Source organism: Calonectris borealis, chromosome 1 (genome assembly GCF_964195595.1).
Source record: "Calonectris borealis chromosome 1, bCalBor7.hap1.2, whole genome shotgun sequence".
Lineage (NCBI taxonomy): Eukaryota > Metazoa > Chordata > Aves > Procellariiformes > Procellariidae > Calonectris > Calonectris borealis.
Genome location: NC_134312.1, coordinates 209,165,209 through 209,189,807, shown reverse-complemented (window position 1 = coordinate 209,189,807; position 24,599 = coordinate 209,165,209). Strand labels below are relative to the sequence as shown.

The 24,599-nt window shown below is 35.9% G+C and overlaps 1 protein-coding gene across 1 annotated transcript in view; it reads right to left on the bottom strand.

Annotated features, from left to right (window-relative positions):
- SLC36A4 (solute carrier family 36 member 4) overlaps positions 1–24,599 on the bottom strand; it is a 102,883-nt gene that overhangs the window by 43,561 nt on the left and 34,723 nt on the right. The window contains 2 exon segments of the mRNA XM_075140135.1: positions 7,390–7,559; positions 16,176–16,345. Of these exon segments, the coding sequence (XP_074996236.1) occupies positions 7,390–7,559; positions 16,176–16,345 (340 nt within the window).

Sequence of the window (24,599 nt, the reverse complement as noted above, 5' to 3'; positions counted from 1 at the left end):
GAAGTTATGGCCTATGCATGAATCCTTATTGAGACCCAGATATAAAACACCCAGATATACAGATTATGTATTACAATATATAATTTCAGTATTACACACTGGCATCTGAATTTGCTGCACTATTTCTATTACTATACTTCCTCTCATTGCAGTACTTGACCATCTCATAGTAAATACACGTATATGGCTTCTAAATACTAAGAGTTATATCCAGGAAGATCAACCAAATTCTTAAAGTAACACAGAATGTTGCAGCCTAAAACTAAACCCACCTCTCCCAAATAGCAGCAGCGCACCTGAGCACGTGTGTTACTCCTTCTCATCAGGTTTAGAAGTGTATCAAGAAATTTGCTGTGCTAGAATTTCCTTTAGGAGAAAAAGTTAGATTTCCCATCTTTTTCCCAAAGGTTCAAGTTATAAATTTAGAAAACACCAGATTCATGAATTTTTTACAGCTAAACTGTCACTGAAAATTGGTAAGATTGATATTCAGGAGAGCCTGGATATGGAAAAAGCAAAAAGATAGCACTGCAGTATTAAATTGGAAAACTCCATGTGGGATTTTATAGGTTAAAATGATATTGATATTGAAACCTGTCAGATGGAAACTGGTATAAACCATAGAGAATAAAGTTCATCTCATTTAAAATTATCTACAAGATAAGAGCAACTCTGCCTTCATCGCATTGCATAGACCAGGCTCCTAATTGACTGCTCATCCCAGCATTGCCATTACTGCCCATCCATCACCAGCTGCCCCAAGGAACCCAGCCAATATCAGTGGCTGGCACAAAATCCATAAAGCATTAGAGAAAAGGTAGCCTTATAATTAGAAATAAGAAAAATAAACATCATCAAAATTCATATAAAAAAGTGTCAAAAGCAAGCTGGAATAGATTAGATTTTTAAATTTTGCAAAGGAGCCTGTAAAAGGAACCATAAATTAACTAAACAAAAAAAAGTCCCTGTTATAATCCAATTTTCAATTAAAATACCATAATGCTTTTCCACAAGAATTCCTGCAGAGTTGTAAAATACATATTTAATGCAAACACTAAATTGTAGCAAGTAATAAGTTTACTAGGAAATAATTACCGTCCCAGAATAGGATCAACTATTTCAGAGTACATAAATGCACTGCTAAACTATTTGTTCTTAACTGTTTTTTCAAAATAATAAAACAAAAGTCTCAAAAAGAAAAAGCAAGCAAATTTTATGACGAAGACATTGCTGTTATTTAAAAATATTTTTAATTTTTCTTCTTACTAATCTTCTAGAATTTTCTGGTTTTTACCTCAATCACAAAGCCCATACTTTTCTTCTGTCCCATACCTACAAAAAAATTTTGGACAACAGCTGCACTTCAAAACCTGAATTTATCCACAGAATCCTAATTAACACCTAAACCAAAGGAGGTCCAATCAACACAGCAGTAATTAAAAAAAATAAATAAAGCAGGACGTATTTAAAGTTTTCAATAATTTACTTACTTTACCTTAACTTTCCCTATAAGGTTTTAAAAATATAATAATTTGCAAGTAATATCTTAGAATCAAAGAATCATAAAATCATTAAGGTTGGAAAAGACCTCTAAGATCATCGAGTCCAACCATCAACTCAACACCACCATGCCTATTAAACCATGTCCCACGTCTTGTTTGGGTCCATATCAGAGTCACTGTTAAAGATCTGATGTCAGCTGAAGCAATGGACCAAAAGGAAGAACTAAACCAGTTGGCTTCATAAGGCTTTGATGAATACTAACATTAGACTATTCTGCTGGACCCTACAGTTACTTCTGAAGCAGTGCTAGTTTTGGAAAGAAAATCCCCAACCCGTTATCTCATACAACTTACATTCACAAGTTAACGTCTCTAGAGCAACCAGCAATAAGAAACACTTCTAGTATCATTCAAATAATCGACAACATTTAACCATTAATCATAATCCATAGGCATTTGGTATCCATATGTTAAAATCAGGTAAAAAAAAATTTAATATTTGTACTGTGAGAAAGAACATTAGTTATTATACATACAGAAAGTGATGCATACACCAACGGCAATTCATATGATGTGCCATAATTCATAATGGCACACCAAAAGAAAGAAATCATAATCAGGATATAACCCTGATATTAAGAGATCCATTATTCTTGCAAAGATACTCAAACAGGTTGGAAGAACCTGGATTTCACATCTCTATTTCTCATGCCTAAGCATATGCCAAAAAACCACACAACGATGCTTGTTCTCATCTCTCAACTGAAAACCACAGCACAGGATCTTCTACTAGGAAATAAGAATTATGCTCATCAACCACCCATATCCAAGAAAAAAAAATATACAAACCCACACTGAAAAAAAAAATTGAATTAATTAATCAAATATTTCATTTTATTCCTTTAACAATTCATAACCAATTATTTTGTGTTTAAGCCCACTTCAAGGGGCCTGTTAACAGTCCACAAAAATATTCTAAATCCCAACTGGAGTTTTTGTAATTCACAAGGTTAACTATTCAATTTATCTGTCATTAATATTACCCTTTAAAATGAACAAACTCATACTAAAAAATTCTGTGTCTAATGACTGATACACAAACCACTTCTATATAAATAATTATCACTTAATCCTAAAAGCATGTATTAAAGTCTATATAGGTCTTAAAATTCCTTCATGTCACCTTTGCTGCAGCTACTCTAAGCAAGTATTTTATTGGCACAATGTCATTAAACAGTGTAAGATACCTGGTAAACATCATGTTATCTTGTGTGGCATCAAGGACTGTTCTTTCCTAAAACCAGGTACAGTTCAAATGGGGAAATATTTAGACAAGCATAACTGACAAGTTCAAGTGAATAATGCATTTATTCTCTTGGTAAAATTACACACTAAGCTCAGGCTAATTTTTTTTAATGGAAAGCAGCTCACTAACAGCTCAGTTCACACTCGGCTGGATCAGCCATTCAATTAAATTTGTTTCAATTAAGTTTCAAGCTAACAATCAAAACAACTGACAATTCAACTGATATCTCCACATCCACATTCAAATGCAGTATTTCTTCGTTTTCATTTTAACAGGAGCATCATGGTTGCAGGAATGCAGCCCTAAATTAAGCTATTAAAAAACCATCTATATTTCTTGTGTGGATGAAAGATACTATTAACTCTCAATTCATTTTCTCCATTATATTTGCTGATGCTCTTCATCAGCTTTTACCAATTCACAAAAAAAAATTCTTTCACTACTATCTTGAAACTAATAAATCAAACGCAACTTATTCTTTAAAAACTAAAGTACTGCTTAAATTGTTCTTTTCTATTTTATCCCTTTACTTCTTCATGGATTTGCTGCCACCATTCAGACGAAAACGATTTTCTCAATACTACTTTTTTTTTTTAATTCTTCCAACACCTCCAGCAAGCACAATTTAATTTTAGTGCCCTTCTGGCAGAAGACAGGAGTAAGCCTTTGCTAGACAGTAAGTGAGAAATTTACATTTACATTCTACTAGAAACTTACATTCTTGCCCCATCCTAAATTTTTTAACCACAGCTTTCACTGAGAGGCATCAATAGAAGTGAATATGTTTGATGCTATTTAGCATCAATATTGACTAATGCTTGGCAGTTGAAGCTGATGATCTCCAGATCTCCTCTCAATTTCCATGTTCTCAGCATACTTTAAAGCTGTTAACACAGGAGAATTAATTGTTTAGGCTCAACAAAACCTCTCCAAACTCTCCCCTTCCAGAATTACCATGATCTCAGTGCCAGGTAGGCAGGGAAGAGTAAAAAACTCTCATGATATAATGGCAGCTTATTTCAAGCAATGCACTAAACAGGACTCATTTGGCTAGAAGGTTTTTCTCTTGTTCTCCCAGATAAACTGGTCTCTCAAAAGATATAAGTAAAACTTACACTGTTCTATGCAAAGATATTAACAAAGCTTTTAAAAATTCAGCCAGGATGGTCCAGTTCACTCAGAAGCAAATTAAAAAACTTCACACTCAAATGGTCAATCCCAATGTGCCGTAGCCACAACTCCATCACGTAACAGGCTCAGCTAAGGGCTGAACCATGGGCACAGTGCCCAAGCTGTATCCAAGCAGATCCAGCAAACCCAGATCCAAACTATTTTTGTGATGTGTCATGTGTTTTACAGATATAAAATCAGGGTAAATACTTTCAACATTATAAAAATTCCACACTGACAAATATTTCAAAGTACTCAAGTTATCTGACATTCAAATACCACAAACACTAAGTAAAATCTGTGAGAAAAGTACATTTCAAATAAAAATGCATATGCAACAGTAACAGAACCAAAAGTGAGCAAGTAAATAATGAAAAACCATAAGCAAGGCATATGGTTTTTTGGATGCATGTTACATCTCCGGTCGTTTGTCAAGTTCTTACGTAAAACAAACCTTACCAAACAAAACAAAAAAAACCCTCCAGGATATGCTTTTTCACAGCAAAGTTTCTGATATATTGCAACAATAAAAAAATGACCTCATTGATTTTTATTTAAGAAACGCGAAAGCCCAAAAAATAAGTAATAACTGATTTTTCAAGTCTTCGCTTAGTAAGCTAATGTGTTATTTGTAACACAGCTGAAGTTTCTCTTTTTACAGAATTCTTTTCAAGCAGACAGAGTCCCTTTAATCAGTCTATGACCTCTGAATGGTCCAGACATTACAACATATTCTGCCACAGATACCAAAACCATTTCATTTTTAAAACTCAATTTAAAAGGTTTTGGGGTTTTTCTTTCTAATAAAGAAACACTTTTCTGAATCATTTTAGGAACCATGGTCTGCACCTAGTGAAAGCGAAGCACTATTTAAATCAATTCTGGTTTATAACCAATACTTCAATGAAAAACGACAAACAGAGCATGGGAGCCTACACACACAATTGTTGGTGAAAAAGTATTATAGATACTGCATGCATTGAATTTGTAGAAACTACTTGAAAAAAACTGAAATGACAACTAGGATAAACACAACATATCACACAACAGCCTGGCAAATATCAAACATTGAAGAGCAAACTTTTAGTTTTACTCTTCTGAGCCTTGCAGCAAACAATTTAATACTCTCAAATATCCCAGTTACACCTGTAACACTTCAGCAGGTCCATTTTAGAGTTTTGCATCATAGATAAGTTTCAATGGCACAAACCACGTCCAATTTTACTACACATTTTTTAAAAGAAATAAAGATATAGCATTCACTTTATACTGAATCATTTTAAAGTATTTATTATGCCTTCAGAAAAGAAAGGCCATCAGCTGCTATTCTATAATACAAAAAAAAATCTGAAAAAATCACAATGGACAATTGCATGGAAACAAAAAGAAGAAGAAAAAATACATGTCAACATACCTCTGGGAAAAAGGGATCCACCACAATTCATGCTGGATTAGATTCTTTCTGTCCCAATTCACCCAACTGTAGTTAATTATACCCAATAGACAACCGCTCCATTTTCAAGTCCTGCTCACAAGGAACCCACCTCTGATTTGCTTCCATTTCTTTTTACCTTTCACAGACTCCTCTTCCAGATTTTAAAGCTAATTCTCTTTCTTTTTCTACCTCCTTTTCTTGGAGATTGTTCCCCAGTTTTGTCTTCCCAGTAATTACAAAGCTCAACAATAAAATTGAGGAAAAAAAACCAACCAAACAAACAAAGGCTGAATACCATGGAGTCATTTATAATTTCCTGAAGTCAAACAGGCAAATGTGCTTTTAGACCTATTCGCCACAGGCTCTTCTCATCAGACACATCTCTGAAAGCATCTTTTTCACCTATAAACTCTCGAAACCTTCAGCTGTAAACAACAGTTTGGATCTACAAGAATTTCAGCTTTTCAAATGTATTGTGGTATTGTTACCAGGGCAGGTTATAAGGGGCACATAAAGCACAATAAAGGATGAGTGGGACTTGAGGGCCTCATGACACCAAAATATGGTTAATACTGGAGAGTTTACTCGGATCCTGGAGAGACACTGAAAAGCATTTTGGATCCTGAAGCATCTTCACCTAGATGTCTCTCAGGTATTACAAGAGCTATTCATCTATCCTCAATCTTAAAATCTTAATAGGTTTGCTATGAAGAACACTGGAAGAAGAACACAGGCTATATAGTGCTTCAGGAGATCTGCACTTCGTTATTCAAGAAAGCTTTTCACATTATGTTTTTTTGTAATTTCACATAGCAGATGTATTTTGAGATCAGCAAGTTATTAGATCAATGGTATTTCCCTTTGCTTACTGCAGTAATTAAATTGCACCAACATTAAACTGTTTATCTCAACAGGCTTAACCTTAAAAACGTCTCACTGGATGTTCAAGTTCTCTTTGACAACAGACAATTATTAGCTGCCGTCCAGCACATTAGCCACTGGTCAGTACTCACCAAGAGAAGGGAGCCAACAAAAAATAAACTCTACTTTTTCATCAATATTTTCCCCCTAAAAAACAAGTTTTGGCATTTTTTGCTTGTTTGGCGGTTTTGATTTTTTTTAAGGTAAACAGCTCATTTCAGTACAAATGGAGGAGCCAAGAAGCCAGCTTTATACTGCAAACAACTTTTTTATAACATCTTTGAGAAAAGCATCTTATGTTATTCAGCACTTTAGATGTGAGTTTGTAAAGACAAATCTAAACTTCCTCAGTTCATTATCTTCAGGAATATCGATTCCTAGATGAGACCATGCTCCCCATTCCATGAGCACTGCTGATTACTACTAGTGTCTGTGGTACCTAGACTCACTGTGAGAAAGGCAGGGACACAGTAGGAGGGATGGGAACAGTAGCGGACAAGTGAGAAAAACAAAAGGAGTAACAGACATTGACTGCAGAGGTGCAAAACTACTTTGGAGCATTATCACCTAAAATAAGTGGCCCTGCATGAACACTCTGACCAGGCACCCACGTTTGCCAGTGCTATTGTATGGATACAGAGCAGCACACCTCAGGCTTAACCCTCAGACTAACAAAACAGAAAAAGAATTTCTCCACGAGCAGCATGTACTGCAGATCACATAGAGAAACACTGACATGAAACAGCAATGTGTGTCTATTACTTAAAAACTTTTATTCTAAGAAAATTATTTTCAAGTTGGCAGCTTTAGAGTATTATTGGCAAAAGATATGGTTGTCAAATACTTGGTCACACCTACTAAAAAAAGTGTGGTTAAAATACAAATATAACATTAGATTCACTTGTTCATGACAATCAAAACATACTGAATCACTGAAACAAAATTTCAGGTTTGCTAGCCTCTGGAAAAATAAGTAAAAAAACATGTATTTAAATAAGCAAGCCCCAACAATGTGTAATAGCAAGCTTTTTTATGGATGTTCTGCACATACTTACAGGTTGAGCAGACTAATAGTGCTCTCGCCACAAGCTCACAGAGTAACTTCCACTTCTGCTCCACTTTGGAGGTGACAGCTGGAATGAGGATCTCCGCAGGGACGTAGTACTGAATCGAATAGGTCACAAAAATCCCAAAGGAGTACAGAATTTTTACAGACTGATATAACCTGTTCAAAACATTTACACATGTTCATGTAAGTTGCAAACTCTTAATTTAAAAAATTAGCTTGCTAATTTTTTTTTCTTTTAAAGAATTTTCTGTCATATGACATTTGAGAATTCATTAATGGCTAAGCAAGCAAAGCCCCACATTTCTAATGTATGAATTTACATACCTGTATGTAAATTCAGAGTATTTAACAAGGCCTATTAAAACATAACCTGTTCAGTGCTTTTTTTTTTTTCCCCCTTCACTTTAAGGTTTACAAAAATCCCCACAGTTGTTGAATTGTTAACTAAAAAGACTGGTAAAGTGACTATAATTTTTTTCCCTAAGACTATTTTTGGTTAACAACGGTGGCTTTCTTCTAAAATTGTACATCAAAAAACACATCATAAATATAACAACTCCCTCCAAACAGAAGGAAGGTGTGGACAGAAAGATTATTTGGATTTTCAGAGCAATAGGTTCAAATTTTGCTTCTGACACGTGCAATGCCAGGGTTTTTCTACTCACTCTGAGAATTCCCTGCCCATTAGACAACACAACTAAATCAACACTAGGCAGCCTGCACGAAACTAAAAATCAGCTCAAATCCCACAAAGCTGTTATTTATAGCTTCCAAGACCCCAAGCCTAGGAGTGTTCAGTGACCGTGTTCAGGCTCCACAGTGGGGGAAAATAGAAAGAAGAAATCCAATGCTACCGCACGCTCTCCAGCATCCCAGTCTCTCCACAAACTGCGGGTCTACAGACGTGCTTTGAGCCAGAATGTGATTTACAGACTCCTTACGTAGTAGGCTGAAGGCCACAATGACAGAATGTAGCCACTACTCATTTCAAGAGATAAGCCAAGACACAGTCAGTGATCATATTATACTAATTATACTAATTTATTATACTAACACAACTTACTATACTAATAAAAGCCATATTACATGTACAGGATTTCATCCCTCTCTTGCCAAGTTATTTCTTTAACAGAGAAGCTGCAATAATGGGCAAAACAATACAACAGAAGTATTTTAATGTGTGGGAAACCAAAAATTCAAGTAATCGTGTTTGTGTTTCTTAATGAAGATGAAAACTGATCATGCACTATCATTTTGACAATCAGTCTTTGCTATCAGGTAACAATTGATCAAACACAAAATGGAATACCAGTTCTTAACACAATCAAAAACACCTTAGTAACATAAGCACTCACAGAAAAATAAAAATCTGTTTGAAGACAAATAACTGTAATTGGGATCTAAGCAATGAAGTCTCTGTTTAAGAGCAGTGTGGTGATTTTGTGTGAGAAAATCCTAGAGAAGTCATTTTTTCCAGACAGCTTTGATGCCCTTCCTGCATATCAATTATTGCTTCCAAAACTATATGCACTTATGAAGGCCACAGTTCCAGTTTTCAGAGCCAAACCAGTCATTCTGTTATAGAAAACTAAATGTTACACAGATTACGTTCTATTCTGTTTTAATACCTTGCTATGAAGTTCTCCAACAAAATAAAAAGAGGTGCAAAAATTAGTAATAGTTATGATGATGATGATGATCACAATCAACTGAAGGAAAAATGCAAAAAGATACAATATGTTAGGCACTTTCACGAATGGTAGTGGGATTCTGTCTGATGCTCAAAGTATCATTACAGCCACATGGCACTAAGGGAGGGGAGGGAAGTGGGGGTGTGGGGGTGTATTTTCCCAGTAAACAAAAACATAACATTATCTGCTTGCAACAGTTATAACTGCCTATGAAACTGCAGAAGGTAAGCATAAGATCTAGCAGATACTGCCAAAATATGTACCCAAAAAACCCACAAAAAATCAGTATCATGTAATCACATATCAATAAACTTAAAGAAGAGCAGGTTATACAGCAGGCAGTTATTTGGGAAAAGAAAATTCCAAATTCACATCAAATATAACCTACACATTGATAAACCTTTCACAGTGGAAGTAAACATTGGCCATTTTAAAGACCAAAGCCAGTATCTTCCAGATTTCTGCATATTCACAAAGTGTTCCTAACAAGACTTTTCACATTGGGAAGAGGACATCTCAGGAAATTTATTAAAATTGGAAGGTGTACCTTCAAGGCTAGAAAATACCCAAATTTGCTTGCTGTCCACTCCCTCCTCTTCAAAAGTACTAGGTACAGAACACCATTAAATTACTGTGCCATGTCAAAAAGGAGTAACACACAACCAAAGTTTAGTGTAGGGTTGTGTCAAATATGAGGTGATGGAAGTATAAGTAATGGCCCTGATATTTAAAGTCAGTAATGATAGGAAAAAACACTGTTTTGTACCAGAATTTCATAGGGTTCATAGCAGTACAACAGAGTACCGAGTTCTACAGCTCCAAATTGTGCCAACCTTATGCCAGTGGTGGATTGGCAGGATACATTACTAAAAAAAAAGGAATTGGAAAAAGAAGGTATGCTCCTGTAGAATCATTTTTATGCAGGGATGTCTTTCTTAACATACAGGACTAGAGCTGCTGTAACTAGACAAACATTCTAGGCATCAAGATAATTTTTTTTTAAGAGACTCTGTATTTTGTTGAAAAGCTACTTCCGGATGGTTTTAAATTCTGTGCCAGACAAAGACAAGCTGCGGTCTTGCACCACTCCAAGAATTCAGTTACATTAAAAGCAAAATTATCTCTACGCGTACTGGTAAAAGGCACAAGCTACATTTTAAGAAGAGGGAAGAATTTCTATTCTCATTAATCTCTTTCCATCCTAGTGTTACTCCACTCTGCATGTCATCAAAGTATAGATAAAAATGTTCAGAAAGTGCAACATAGTGGACAGTTTCTTTATAAACAATATAAAGCTCAGCTACATTTAACTTCTTTTTGCCTAAATTCGTTCAAAATACTCTTTACTATTCCAAAGATACTAACTGACTTCAGATCATCCAGCTTTAATCTTTATGTGTTTTTTTTCAGATCTGTGCTGAACCCGTAAACCCTATCCTGTGCGTAAAGGAAAAGATTATTAGTATTTATTAGAAAAAAAGAGTTATATCAAAGGTGAAGACAAAAAAAAACACGGAAAAAAATTCACATCTACTCTCAGATAAACTGTATCTCAGTAAGAAATATAATAAAAGCGGCTGTGAGGCTCAGGTATAAAATAAGGAAAATGTATTTTTAAAAATGCCTGAATGGGCTGGCAGTCTAACTTCAATACAATTTTGCATGGACTTGTGCATCTTGCTTCCTTACGTATGTTGGAAAATAACCCATATATTGGCACTGTCTTGCCAAATTTTAGATAAATAAATTCCTTTTTTTCCCCAAGATAGTTAAGGTTTTTTAGATATCATGCTCATGCTCTTATCTCACTTATCTTAACACAGTGCAATCCGTTGCTATATGGTTATAGCATTACTGTTTTTTCCTTCATGATCTGTCTGAAGGTTTTCTTACATCTCCAGCTTTCTGTAAACAAAATATCTGCAGGTCTACTCCAAGAGAAGGTCTCAGAGAAATTACTTTGAGAACTTTTGTTAAGTTCTCAAACAACTAGAGTAAATCTTCCAAAAAAAAAGAAGTGTGGACACTTCTACCACTGTAACTTGTGGTGAATGAACAAGTGACAAAGAATTATCCATGCCACCAAGAGTTTTAAATTTAGATGCATTTTTAATCCATGCTGCATAAACTACAAGCATTTGTCATAGGTCTGCTTACAGCCAACTGACACAAGTTATGAGTCTCTTGGTATGATTTTGTTTCTAAGAATGCAAATAAGAACACCATCAAAGCTTTTGGGTAAAGTTTGGTTCATTTGCCATGGGGTGTTATGTGTTCACAAATGAAAGAGGAAATATTTCTCATAAATGACATAACAAAAGATGATGCTGAGCAGACCAAAGCACCGAGTCCTTTTTTTGCTTCAGTCCTCAAAAAGAGGTTCAACTGCAACCAGAAAGCAAAGGCAACTTGCAACAGTAAGAAAAGAAAAAACAGTGGCAAGAGTAGGGAAAGAACAAATCGGACCTTTGTCTCTGTATCTCTCAAAGCCTGGCAGGGGTCACTCAAAGCGTACTCCCTTCGAGTATCATAGCCTGTATCTGTTATTAGTAAATAAAATCCAGCCAGGATTGCTTTTGGTTCCTCGTCCTGTGGCCAAATGGCTCAGCATGGCAAAATTTGTATCCATACAGCTCAGCTCTTTCCCACCACAACAGGATGCCTCCATCACCCTTCCTTCAACGTTTTGAAGGAAGTGTTGAACACACAGTCAGTAATGGTTTCGGTACACTGGAGTGTTTTGAGCAGAGGAATACAGCTGATGAACTTGAACAGCCCTTTCAGTCCAGGCTTACATGCTTCTCATCTCACAACTGCAAGACAGTTCATCAAGTTTTCAATTTTTGATGATACCAAAAGACTGCTAATAAAATCAGCTTTTTTATTAGCTGAACAAATATACAGAAGGAATAAAATATATGGGGAAAAAAGAAAAATACACTTTGACTAGCAGGTCCTAAATTATTTGTATCAAAGGTTTGACCATCACTGTACACACCTCAATAAAGCCCCAAAGGCATATTCAAAGACACAGAAAAACTATTACATCACTTTACATGGTGACATAACGGTGTAGCTAGTTTAGAAGTCACTGCTTTTGTGACATACTCCTTTTTGACTGCTGAGCAGTTTTAAGAAATTTAGAAGGAAAAACAGAGTCGCTTTTCTATCAGCTCTGCATCACTGTCCTTATTCCAGAAGCTTAGATGGATTTTAGCTGGTTAACAAAAACTGACCAGCTACCCACAATTAGCCTGTAACACTCAGGCTTCAGATCACCCCAAACATTTACAAAAATAATTTTTAAAAGATATTCAAAAACAGGATTCAAAACTTTAAATACACAGTAGTTCAAAGTAAGTATCTCCATTACACTAACTATTTTTCTAGCTCTACAAGGATTCAAATTTTTCAAATTAGGAAACAATTTTTATATTATTAAAGTGATTTTACTAGTAATTTAATATTATAGTCCAATCGGATAAAGATGGCTCTTTTAAAAAAATTGTAAATCATTCATATGTGCTAAAAGAAGTTAACTGAAGTCTGCTTCTCTTCAATTCTACATTTTAGATTTTTTTGTACCTCTTTTAAGGGGAAAAAATTGGAAACTTGTGTAACAAAACTTGCATATCAATACAGCTAGACCCAATAGGGCATTAAGCTTCCACTTGAACTAGTACCCTGTAACATCTTGTTGAACTTTAATATGCTATAATATTTGCATGGTAGTTAACCTTTGGGATTCGGGAAGATGAGACCCCACCCAAGGACAAAGAAGAAATTTTTTACGATAAGAGTGGTGAGACACTGGAACAGGTTGTCCACAGAAGCTGTGGATGCCCCATCACTGGAAGTGTTCAAGGTCAGGTTGGATGAGACTTTGAGCTACCTTATCTAGTGAAAGATGTCCCTGCCCATGGCAGGGTGATTTGGAATAGATGATCTTTAAAGGTTCTCTCCAACCCAAACCATTCTATGATTGTATGAGACCCCAATTCTACTAAAGCAGAATTTCCCATAATCTGTATTTGCAGATGTCGCAGGACTTAGTTCGAACTGATGGTCATCAATTTGAAGTGCATCGAATTGATGCACTTTTTGACTATAAATATGTGCTGTTTTAGGCAAATGGTGCCCCTCCTTGGCTTGGGTCAGGAGGCACCTCGTGATCACGAATAAATCAGATAAACTATACTCTGTGCCTGTGCGTCCTCTCTTCAGTCAGCAACGAACTGAGTAAAAAGATTCATGTCACTAGGTACTCTGCATACTTCTGAGGATATGAAAAACAATTACTAAGATATTCAAAACAGCTAAACATAACTGCATGTAAAAAGAAAGATTTAATGCAGTAAAATAGAATTCTTTGATTCCAGAAATGAGTTGTTGTTAAAGATCAGCAAAAACAAGCTGAAAACTACTCTCTTTTCATAAAGTCAATTTTCAACATATTCTAATTAATATATTAGAATTAATTAATTAATATGCTGAGCGACAATTTGTACTCCAAAACACAATCTAAACTAGAACTGCAACAAGTCTCTTCTCCAAAAGCTCCAACCTAGCAGAATGTCTTTAAGAATATGAGCAGTCTTCTATTTAAATTAAATAACTTAAATTAAATAATTTAAATTAAAGACTTAACTGGCCTAGGGCCTGTGTATGCCTTCTGGCCAATTCATCTGCAAGAACATCAAATAAAACTCAGAAAGCAGCAGAATTTTAATTTTCTTTATCAGGAAAGGCTTATTTTTAAGACAGGGATTGTCCAGCTGGAATTAAACACATAAGCCAAGTCTCACTGCTTAGCTACATTCCAGGCTCTTTCGCATGATCGCTTTCTTATAAAAACTCATCCGCTCCTTGCGTTTCTCTAGTTCAATCCAGCCATTTACTGGCTTTTTATGTGAGGACCAAATAACAAAATATTGTCATATGGTTCACTGGAAATTTGTTTTGCTAGCACAGTTAATTGCACACATTTGCTCATCAGTGTTGTATTAGTTAGACTCACAGTACTGCACAGCAATAGCACCGTACATCACAACCTGTGGGCGTACCACTGAGCTGCTTCTCCTAATTTTGTTTGGTGCTCTGGGGTACTCTCCAGGGTAAGAAGAAAACAGATGCCTCTGTTATCTCTACATATGTGCCCTGAGCAGCTCTGAGGTTATTAAACTTATAAGGCCAATTCTCCCCTTATAGAACACCAGTTTCCATCTCTTTTATTATCTCTTTCTTTGCATTAGGTCTGTAAAGCCATCAGGATAAATATCATCTTCTCATCACATCTGCACTGTAGCCAAGAGCTATTTGAAAACTCGTATTTGAACAGCCCTGTTAGACAGCAGGGCTGCAGAGTAAAACAGAATATTACAGCAGAATAAAGTTCATCCTGTTGCTTGCATGAGCACAATAAAAAGCAACTGAGTGAGCAACCTCACCTCATTCCACATTCCTCTCCCTCCTCCTTTTTTAAGAGCACTTCTCTTAAGGCACAAATAAACCCAGAGCTACAATTTAAAACAAAATTTTTACAAATCATATCAACAACGAGCAATACCATTAATATTACAAATAGAAGTATATTCGCTTTCAGATGCATCATATAGACAGAATGGATGCAGTAAATGTTTGAAGACTTCTGGTGTTTTTAATTAATATGTATGTCCAATGGAAGGACACAATTAAATATATATCATGAGCAATATGCCCCAAAAAATAGAACCACAGGAAAAAATAGGAAAAAAAAAAAACAAACCCACAAAAAACACAACACAGGCAAAAAACTGAGGCCCAAATCTCCGTTTTTCAACAATAGCAGTACAAAAACAAAACAAGCAAAAAAGCAACAACCAAGACATGAAAATTCTAGCAACAAAAAAACCTTTCATCCTTCAAGACACATTTTATTGTCATTTCATGTATTTATCATTGGAATCAGCCAGGCAGTTAAACAAAACTTTTTAAGAATATTAAAAATGCATAGCTCTCACTGACTCCAAGGAATGAAAAGGGAAAAAAAGAGTGAAAAAGTAACACTTGAAAATTAAGAACATTCTTTAAATGTGTTCTTCTCTTTTTCAAAGAGTAAAAAAGGAGTCAGCATTCAGTTCAGCAAAGCAGTTTTTGTTTCACATAATTTGAGTTTTCACTACTTCAATACGCTACCACAACAGACACCGAACAACAAGTTGATGCAAGCATCTAACATGTAAGACATTACTTGATCAGAATGAAAACATTAAAATACTTTTCAGCTTTTACACTTGTGCCCTGCTGATATACCTAATCTTAGGCCCATCAGACATAAAGGTACTAAAAAAATTAAGAGTTATATTTAAATTAATAGTTACAGTACATATCCATCCATAGACAGATACAGAACAAACTATGCACGAGTTGAAATAGTCTTCAGTGCTTCTTCAGCACGTGACATGTGGAGCTCTCGTAGCATTAAAAAAAAAAAAGTTAAACAAAAATTATAATATCCCTGAGACACTGGCAAGCATAAGCTTCATTTTCCTGATAGGAAGCTATTATTATACATTATCCATGGACTTGCATCTGAACTACAAATCTATTCAGCTTTGATTTCTTCTATTCTCGTTGTTTATCTGCTAAACTCAGTGACTCCACTAAAAAAGGCCACTATGTTACCAGGATATCCAGGTAAAACTAACTGGTTTCAGAACTGCAATACAGCTGGTTGCAAACTGCATATTCCCTCCTCCAATACACCTGGAACTAGCTCCTGCTAGAGATGGAATACTTAACTATAAAGATCATTGATCTGTTTCCATATGCAATTCCTTTTAATATGCAAGAAATTGCTGGCTAGGATCATAGCTCAACTGTACAAGGCACAGAGATAGTATATATAGTATACTTTTAAAAGAGTTTGAGCTGGCTAGGATCATAGCTCAACTGTACAAGGCACAGAGATAGTATATATAGTATACTTTTAAAAGAGTTTGAGCATCTATCAATTATAAGCATGACAGCACTGAGGCATGGAAAAACCTTTGCAACATTTCTGCCTTCTACATTACTGGTTTTAAGTCACGTATGCACTTACCATATATCTTGTGGTAAGTTTAAAGTTATGCTGCCTTTGATTTCATCCCCAAAGCGCAGATACCCTAGAGTGGCCAATGAGATATACAAGGTCATGACTATTCCCATGCCAATATTCAGCGCCTGTGGGAAACGCGTGGTGTCCTTCATTCTATTTTCCAATGGGAGTACCTGGAAATAGAGGGAGAATCAATTACACTTTATGTCCTCACAATACGACTACTTTTCTCCCCCCTTTCAAAGCCAATTTCTGAAATTTAGGTGATGCTATTAATAAAGATTACTCTACAATAATGTTTTACAGCCTGGAAAATCGCAATGTTTTATGGACCCAATAGAAACGTTCAATTACTGAAAAGTACCTATCTTGGTTGAAAAACAGCACCGGTGTGGAAAAATAAAGCAATATTCACAGGTTAGAAAAACTGACAAGAGAAACTTATAGTGCCCAGATAAAAATACACAGGCAATATGAGCAACACTATTTATTGATTTTTTTTTAACTGAATTGTTCAGAATCCAAGGGTAATTCTCCTATTTTTATTAGGTATGTCTGCACTGTCAGTCTCCATCACAGACAAACCTACCATGCACACGCTTGACACACAAGCTCATGCTCAGTCTCGGCTCTCCCCGGATAGGAAGCTCGAGTCCACAGCTGCCAGAATGTGGACCCATGCTCTTTTTCATTTTTCTGACAGAGACAGGGACAGGCACACTAAGCACCGCTTTTCCTAAACGTAATGCTTTGAGCCTGAACTATAGCCAAGTGAGCTTGCTGGGCCTGCCATCACTTCAAAGTGAAGATACAGGCATTACAACCATTACTGCATGCAGTTTGCTGGAGAGATTGCCTTTTACATGTACTACATAGTGTATAGAAAAATATACTTAGTAAGTTCCAACAAGTTTTCAGTCACCAACACACAATTTCCAGGCAAGGCAGGAAATCCAAGTAACAAGCTCACATGCTGCTCTTCCCACCTTGAATTTCAGCATTACAGATCCTTTTATGTCTTCGTTAAGACACAAACTGAAGGTACGTGGGTGGTCCTAGACAAGCATACTTTCCCCACGTCATTCAGAAGAACTGTACACTCATATCCATATGGGATATAGTTCAAGATTAAAACACCTAATTTTGTATGCCTACATAAAAATAAAATGTCTAAGCTTCTGTAATGAAGATCACTAACGAAGAGCTAGTCAATATAGTCAGTGGAATGAAGACCGCAGTTCAGCTTATCTTTCCATAGACATGCAGGTTATATTCGATTAACAGTATGACAGTGTAATTAAACAAGCTTGTCGTCTTTTTAGGGTTGCCCTGTAAAAGCTACTGTCCGTCATACAAAATTGCTTTTTAGATGACTGAATATTTACTATTTTCAATTTAACCAATGTAAATTATGAAGAAAGCAGATTTCATCCACTAATTAACAAACAAATTGGTATTTGAATTGCTGCTGTATTATTTCCTTTCCTCCTGGTCACCCATTGATATTCACTTCCTGACCTATCGTTGAGTATCAGCACTGCCAATCCATCCCACGTTGTTATATTTCTCCTACACTAGAAATCCTGAAGAAGTCATTTTACACTTGGGAACAGAGAGATCTCTAAAAAGATGCACATTCGGAGGCATTTCCAAATTTTCGTTCATCTTCAATTAAAATACATTAAACATCTTAACTGAGGAGCCTCTTTATATAAGTCAGAGCCTCCACTGCCAACGTTTTTCCTCCAGAAAGCAATATGAGCTTGCACTGTTAACTTAGTCTGGTAGAGAATGCAAAATTTAAACCAGGAAGAATTTCAAAACTTAAATCAATTTTTAAATGATAGTGTTGAGAAGTAGAAAAAATACAAAAGGAGAGGTGGCAAGAAGTATTACTTTACTGTCACACAGACAAAATATGTTAATTCCTCTAAATGAATTAAGCTTCTGTGTCCGTACAGTACCTATCAAGTCATCTTTTTATATTTCACATCAAAAACTGCCAGGTAGGACAGATTCTTTTGTTCTCAGTTGCACTCAGATTCTTTTAACATACCTCCTTATTAAGGGCTTTGAAGGATGCAAATTACAGGCAATTTTTCCCTTCATGTTCAGGCAAGTTTTCCCATTCTTGAGTTCCTACAAACAGGTAGCATTTGGGCCTGGACCAGTAATAAAAACGTTCATTCAGCGAGTATCTGTTAATTCTCTGGCGATTATAAACGGAAAAAAAAGCTGAGTTAACTCATCCTGAAAAGAAGGCTAGGGCAGGGAATCTCCTTGAAGCCTTCAGCTCACCAAAGGAAGAGAGGGCTTGCAGAGAAGACCAAGCCAATTTCTAAGAGGTGCACTGTCAAAGAATGAGAAGCAACAGCCACTAGTTGCAACAAGGGGAATTTTCAGTTGGACATAAGGAAAAATAATTTTATAAAGAGAACAGCTAATTGCTGGGACAGGGTACCAAGAGAGATTGTAGAGCCTCCATTCTCAGACACTTTCACAGCTCAGCTGGATAGGGTCCAGAGGAAACTAATCCACCTAAAAGTAGACCTTTTTTTGAGCAGCAGCTTGGGCTTGAATACCTCCAGAGGTCTTTTCCAACTTAATTTTTCTGTGGTTTTATGGATGCACATTGTTACCTCCAGCAAGATGCTATGATTTTTCATAGGCCATACGTGAAAAAATTGAAAAAGTGATTATTATGAGAAATTCAATCTAGACATCAATATGTGAACTGAAGTAATGTGAAATCAATAGAATAAAGGGCAAGTACCATTTACAATTCCTCACAGGCAACCTACAACTATTGTTCTATTGTATTCTTAACAGCTGTTTATATTTTATTTTTTAGGTTTTAATCTTTTCACATTTCTCTGCCCCCTGCTTCACAGAGATCTTCCTATCATTTCTGAGACACTGGCACATGTCACTGCTATTATTTTACTTGGAACTTAATACTTGATTCCTTCAGTAACTGTCAACCTTTGGTTTCTTAATTTACATAAAAGCATAATTCACCTTCCTTTAATCCACCAAATGAAGTCAAAACTACCCATAATTTACTGGCAAAGAAGCATAATCAAATCTTTGAAATAACCTGGCTAATCTACCATCATCCATTATGCAAAGTATCTTCCCTTTCATTTCAAGCTGCATGCAGTAGGTATAAACATCCCCCAGTAATACCACTGTCTCCTCATTCCTTGCCTTGAATATGCTGCTACACTGAGTCTTTCTACAACTAAGCTGCAGGGGACTGTCTAATCCTAATCAGAAATCTCTACTGTACCTTTTATATGACTAGACCAAAAAAAACCCACAAGAGAATTCAGCCCGCAGATAATGAGATAAATTGTGATTTAATTGTCATGGCCACTAAAAACTGATCTTGTAATAGATAACTTAATAGCAGACATGCTTAACGTTTAAATATATATGGCCATCTTTCCCTTTTTCAGGAAATACCACTAAAAAGGCAAGAATGAAGCAATCCTCCATCCCTCACACTTTTAAAATAAGTATTTCAGGTAATAGAGACAGCTATACAGACGTTTTGATTAGTTTAAGGTACAGACAACTCAAGAATTTTGGAAAATTAAAACCAATGTATTTATCAACATTCACTCAGAAAAAAAAAATCCATCTATAATCATGTCCCACTGCAACAAAATAAAGGTCTGTTCATTCAAAGCAAAAAAGCTGAGGAAGCTGATATCGAAGGTATTCAAGGTATGTAAATGTAAATTCTACCACCTACCCCCAAAGACAGATGATTGAATCCTCAGTAAATCAATGCAGCCCAGGCCTGGCCCATTCCTTCTTGTCTGCAGAAGGTACCAACGAACTCATTTGTTCACTGAAAGATAGATCTACAACCCTACAGCGTACTGGGGAACTGTCTGCAGAAAAAGTATGATTCCTCCAAGTAAAATAATGATCATATTATCATTATTAACGATCATATGTCTATTACATTGCTACGTTTTGCTTGCCTGCCCTTGTCCATCTCCTTTCACTGTACAGAAAAAGTCTTATGCAGTATTTTGAGCAACAAGCTTTTATTCCATCACTTCTAGATACGTTTTTAAAGCTCGCTCTCTTGAGGAAGATACAGAATGTCACTCTTTTGCAACAAGTGCAACAAAAAATCTAATTTTCCTTAACAGATCCCTCATGACTGCAAATAAAAGGGTGGCTACTATTACCCAAGGAAAGACGCAAGCCAAATGGTGACTGTACATCAATTTTTATAGTAAAAGGTTTATACAAGATAAATAAATCCAGAAGCAAAGTTCTCATTACAGAACACTACTTCTGAAATCTGCTGAGCAATTCCAATCACTCCAAAACTCAGTCTTCTCAGATTCCAGCAAAGCAGTTTCCTATCTGTTTCACCAGGAAAAAGAATTACTCATATCCACAAAAAAACAGTCTATTGCCCAATTCTGATGGCCTTGATTTAACAATTCTTGAAGGAATTATATAAATCCTACTTAGCTTGTCATCTGAGCCTGGTATTTTCTCCAGAGTTTTTTTTTCCTTTTTGCTTTTTTACGCTTAAGAGCTTATTTATCACTCCCCCAGGTATGGGATGCTGCCTGAAAGAAAGTTATACTCAGGAGTCTTCTATTTCTGTTAGTAAGGCTCGCTGTAAATATAGGAAGTATTAAAGTTAGAATATGCACAAACAAACGGTTCTCCAAGGTAAAAGGAAGTTTCTCCATACTCAGGAAATGCAAGATATCGGTACGGAATATTTAACTTGATAAAGAGGTAATATCAAATTGCCTGATACATTCAGCCGAATATGGCAGATGATTTTTTTTTTTTTACAGTTTCTGATACAACATTTTTTATCTGCTACATCTAACAACATTCTCTGTTTCTACACATTTGCCCATAATCTTTTTCCTCCTCTCTTACATTAATCTTCAGAAGACATCCAAACCAAATGATTTTGCACAGTATAACACATGTCTTGCTGACAAGACATTTAAAGTCCACATTTACCACGTACATTCAGAAGTAGGTCATCTCCACAGTCATCAAATCCAGTCACTTACACTTGGGTGTCCAAATGTAAAAACATCCTCTAAGAACTCCCACCTTTTATATTTTGATGATAAAAGCCTTTGCATTATCTCAAAAGAACACCAATGAACACCTTCTAGAGATGCCCCAAGCAGATTTAGATGATGTCATGTTACCTGTTAAATGTCCGTTTCTGACAAATCCAGTCTGGTCTTAAAGACAACAGAAGAATGCCATTGGGTTTCATTATTTTTTTTGAAGGATAATACTAATCCAGCGAAAGACTTTTTGACAATGAGAGGCCTTTATCTCAAAGCCACAGGCCTAACAAGCTCATCTGCATCCCTTTCAAAATCCAAATAACGACATTTTAAAATCATAATCCACTTAGTTTTCTCTTTTCTAAATCTCCGGGAATTGGTTAGCTGCTGCCTAATGTAATTCCAGAGCCTCTCTTTTGGTATACAAATACCACCCGACTTTCTACTGCAAAGCTGTGATATCCAAGTTCAAAAGTAGTTTGAATAGACACCATCAAGTAATAGGCTAAAACATCAGAAGCCGTATTTTCCAAACCTGAAATTAATGTTGGAAAGTAATATTTTCTCTTCGATAGGCTAATCAGTCTGTAGCACTCAACAGGGGAAGAAAAAAAAAAATACTCAATTGTACAAACTGTACTTAATTTAGCATATTTATAAGTAATAGAGAAGAAAAATTATCTTTCTTGTTTAAACGTTACGAATCTATTTCATCCTCCTTCCCCCTGAAGCTTATATTAAAATATCACTTCCGCATTTGGATTTGGTTTTTATACCTCGGACAAGAAAGCCAACCAGGCCTTCACCACAAAATACTCATTAAGTGTAACTGCTATTATATAACATTATGCAAAGCTATTACCTGCACATGGTAATGCTACAGACGTATTCAAGCCCAAAGGCTTTGGTTTTACACTCTTCTGAAAAGTATGTTCAAGAGGTTTAACTACATTCTGAGCACACTCAGGAGCACAATCTGAAGTTACTTGTTAATTCAATAACAAAAATTTCACATTCATTGTAAAAACAGACCTACTCACCTTTGGAATACGAAAGAGGCTCTTGAACATGGTTCTTAAAAAGTAATGTTACACCTTCTGTGAAAGACACATTCACTCCATTATATCACCTGCAGCTCCTGTATTCAAAAAGTAGTGCTGGTACTCTCTTCTCTTCTGTGGCCTGAACACCAGCCCCGCGATTTGCCAGGTAGCATCATCTGGCACAGGGAACCCACAGCCAGAGAGAAGCTAACGCACAGAGGGAAAGAAGCAGCTGCAGATTCTCCCAACTCTAGCAGAGCCCCGTATTCAAAAAGGTCCACAGAGTGCTGAATATAGTTTCTCCAGCTCCTAATCAACATACTATTGCCTTCTGAACAGAAATCCTCACTTTAAACCAAAACCAAATATCTAAAATGGTCTGTTGTATCCACTCAGAAGCATTTCTGTTGCTACTATTGTTTCACAAACTGTATTGATGCAACCAGTCAATACGATTTTCACAAGGTCACCCTGATGATCTTAAAATCTTAACTTACAAGTGTTGAAATCCCAAACCGACTCTCAACACTATGAATGATAACCACCGGATCAACAGTACTGAGCTCTCAGTTCCTCTTTGCTAACTCAATATTAAGGGATCACTGGGTAACCCTGCTGCCAACTCCTCCCGTTAGTACACAGCAATCATTAGCACGTGGCTGCCAAGACATTCACAATTTGCAGCAGATACCTTATACCAATCAGCAGTGACCCCACTTCTACAGACAGCTCAAACGGGGAGCAAAGAAATGAATAGTACAAGCAAAAGACTGCAGCACTTTATAATCCTGTTGTTACATGTATCAGAGTTTAGCATGCATTAACATTAATCAGGCCCTTGATGGCACTAACCTTATTTCTGCTGTAGTAGTTGTAGCAACAAACAAACAACTTGCCTGGACTTTAGCAAAACGACAAAACTGTTCAACTCTGCCATCAAATAAGAGTTTAGATTGATCTCACAGGCAGATATGAATAGCTCAATTCATCATATTAATATCATCAATTCATCATATTAATTATTTTTTATTTTAATGAAAATATCTCAAAATACTTTTATAACACTGGCTGATTAAATGTTTAACTAGCTCTTAGTATTACACAAGTACTAGTGTCTAGGCACTGCCTTGGTTTATTTGAGATTCTATATTTCAATTATAAATAGGCTACCCTTCCTCCTTTGAGCTATTACAGACACAAGTCAGTAAAATTAAGGTTCTTAAAGTCTATTTAAGGGGATCGAAAGCAACGATACTCCAAATTACTTCCATACTGCTGATTTTCTTATTACACAGGGACAGCTAATCAGTCCTAAACTAATGACAGAGTTTAACCAAAACCCATGTTCCTACACTCACCATCTAAAAGAGAAATATACTCTCTCCCAAGTCCAAGAAGAAAATCTTACTAGGAATCTGCTGAATCAGTGCACCTCTCTGAATCACATTCCCCATAGTGAACAGGACTTTAGACTCCTCTGTTTAACTAGTCTCACTAATTTTAATAGAGTTACTAAAGAACTACAGTCATACTTCAAGTGATGACAAGTCCTAAACTGAAAGAAAAGAAGAAAAAAAAAAAATCCATATATAAAAAGCTTTTTGAAACCATGGGATGAAAAAAAAATCAGTGCTAGATTATTTCCCCTGCAGTCTATCATTTGGTTCAAAGAAACCAGACAAACATGTTTCCATACTGAGTATGGCATTATGAACTGCCAATTATCTTCTTTCTACATTAGCCACTCTCCTGTTAGTGAAAACAAAGTCAATTAAGTATCTTTGAAAATAAATCCCCCTGACTGCTATAGCTAAGGTGCACTGTTTTATACTGTGCCTTGTAGACCATTTATTCCTCTACTCAAATTGTTGATCTTTAAATATTCCTAGCAGGAAAGACCATTTTACACAGAACAATGGTAGTAGAGAAACCACAGCGAGGGCATTTTTCCTCTCTTGTCAGGTTCTGCTTAAGATGACTTAACTAGCCCCAAAAACTCAGAATTTCATCTGCTGTCCCTGTTCATAACATTCAATAATCTGGCAGCTCCCAGATGAGTACAGTGTGAATTAGCATAAAGTATGTTTGAAATCAAGGAAAAGGAAAAATGAGGCCTCATAACTGTTTAAGGTTAACATTGCATAAAATGAATCAACCATAATCAACTTTTCTGATAAAATTAAGACCTTAAATCTTCTGTTTATAACATAATGTTCACATAGCTTCACAGAAATAAGTGTTACTTGCAAGACATTCCAGAATAAAATCTAAAATGAAGTCTCGAACATCAAGACCAAGATTAGGGAAATCCA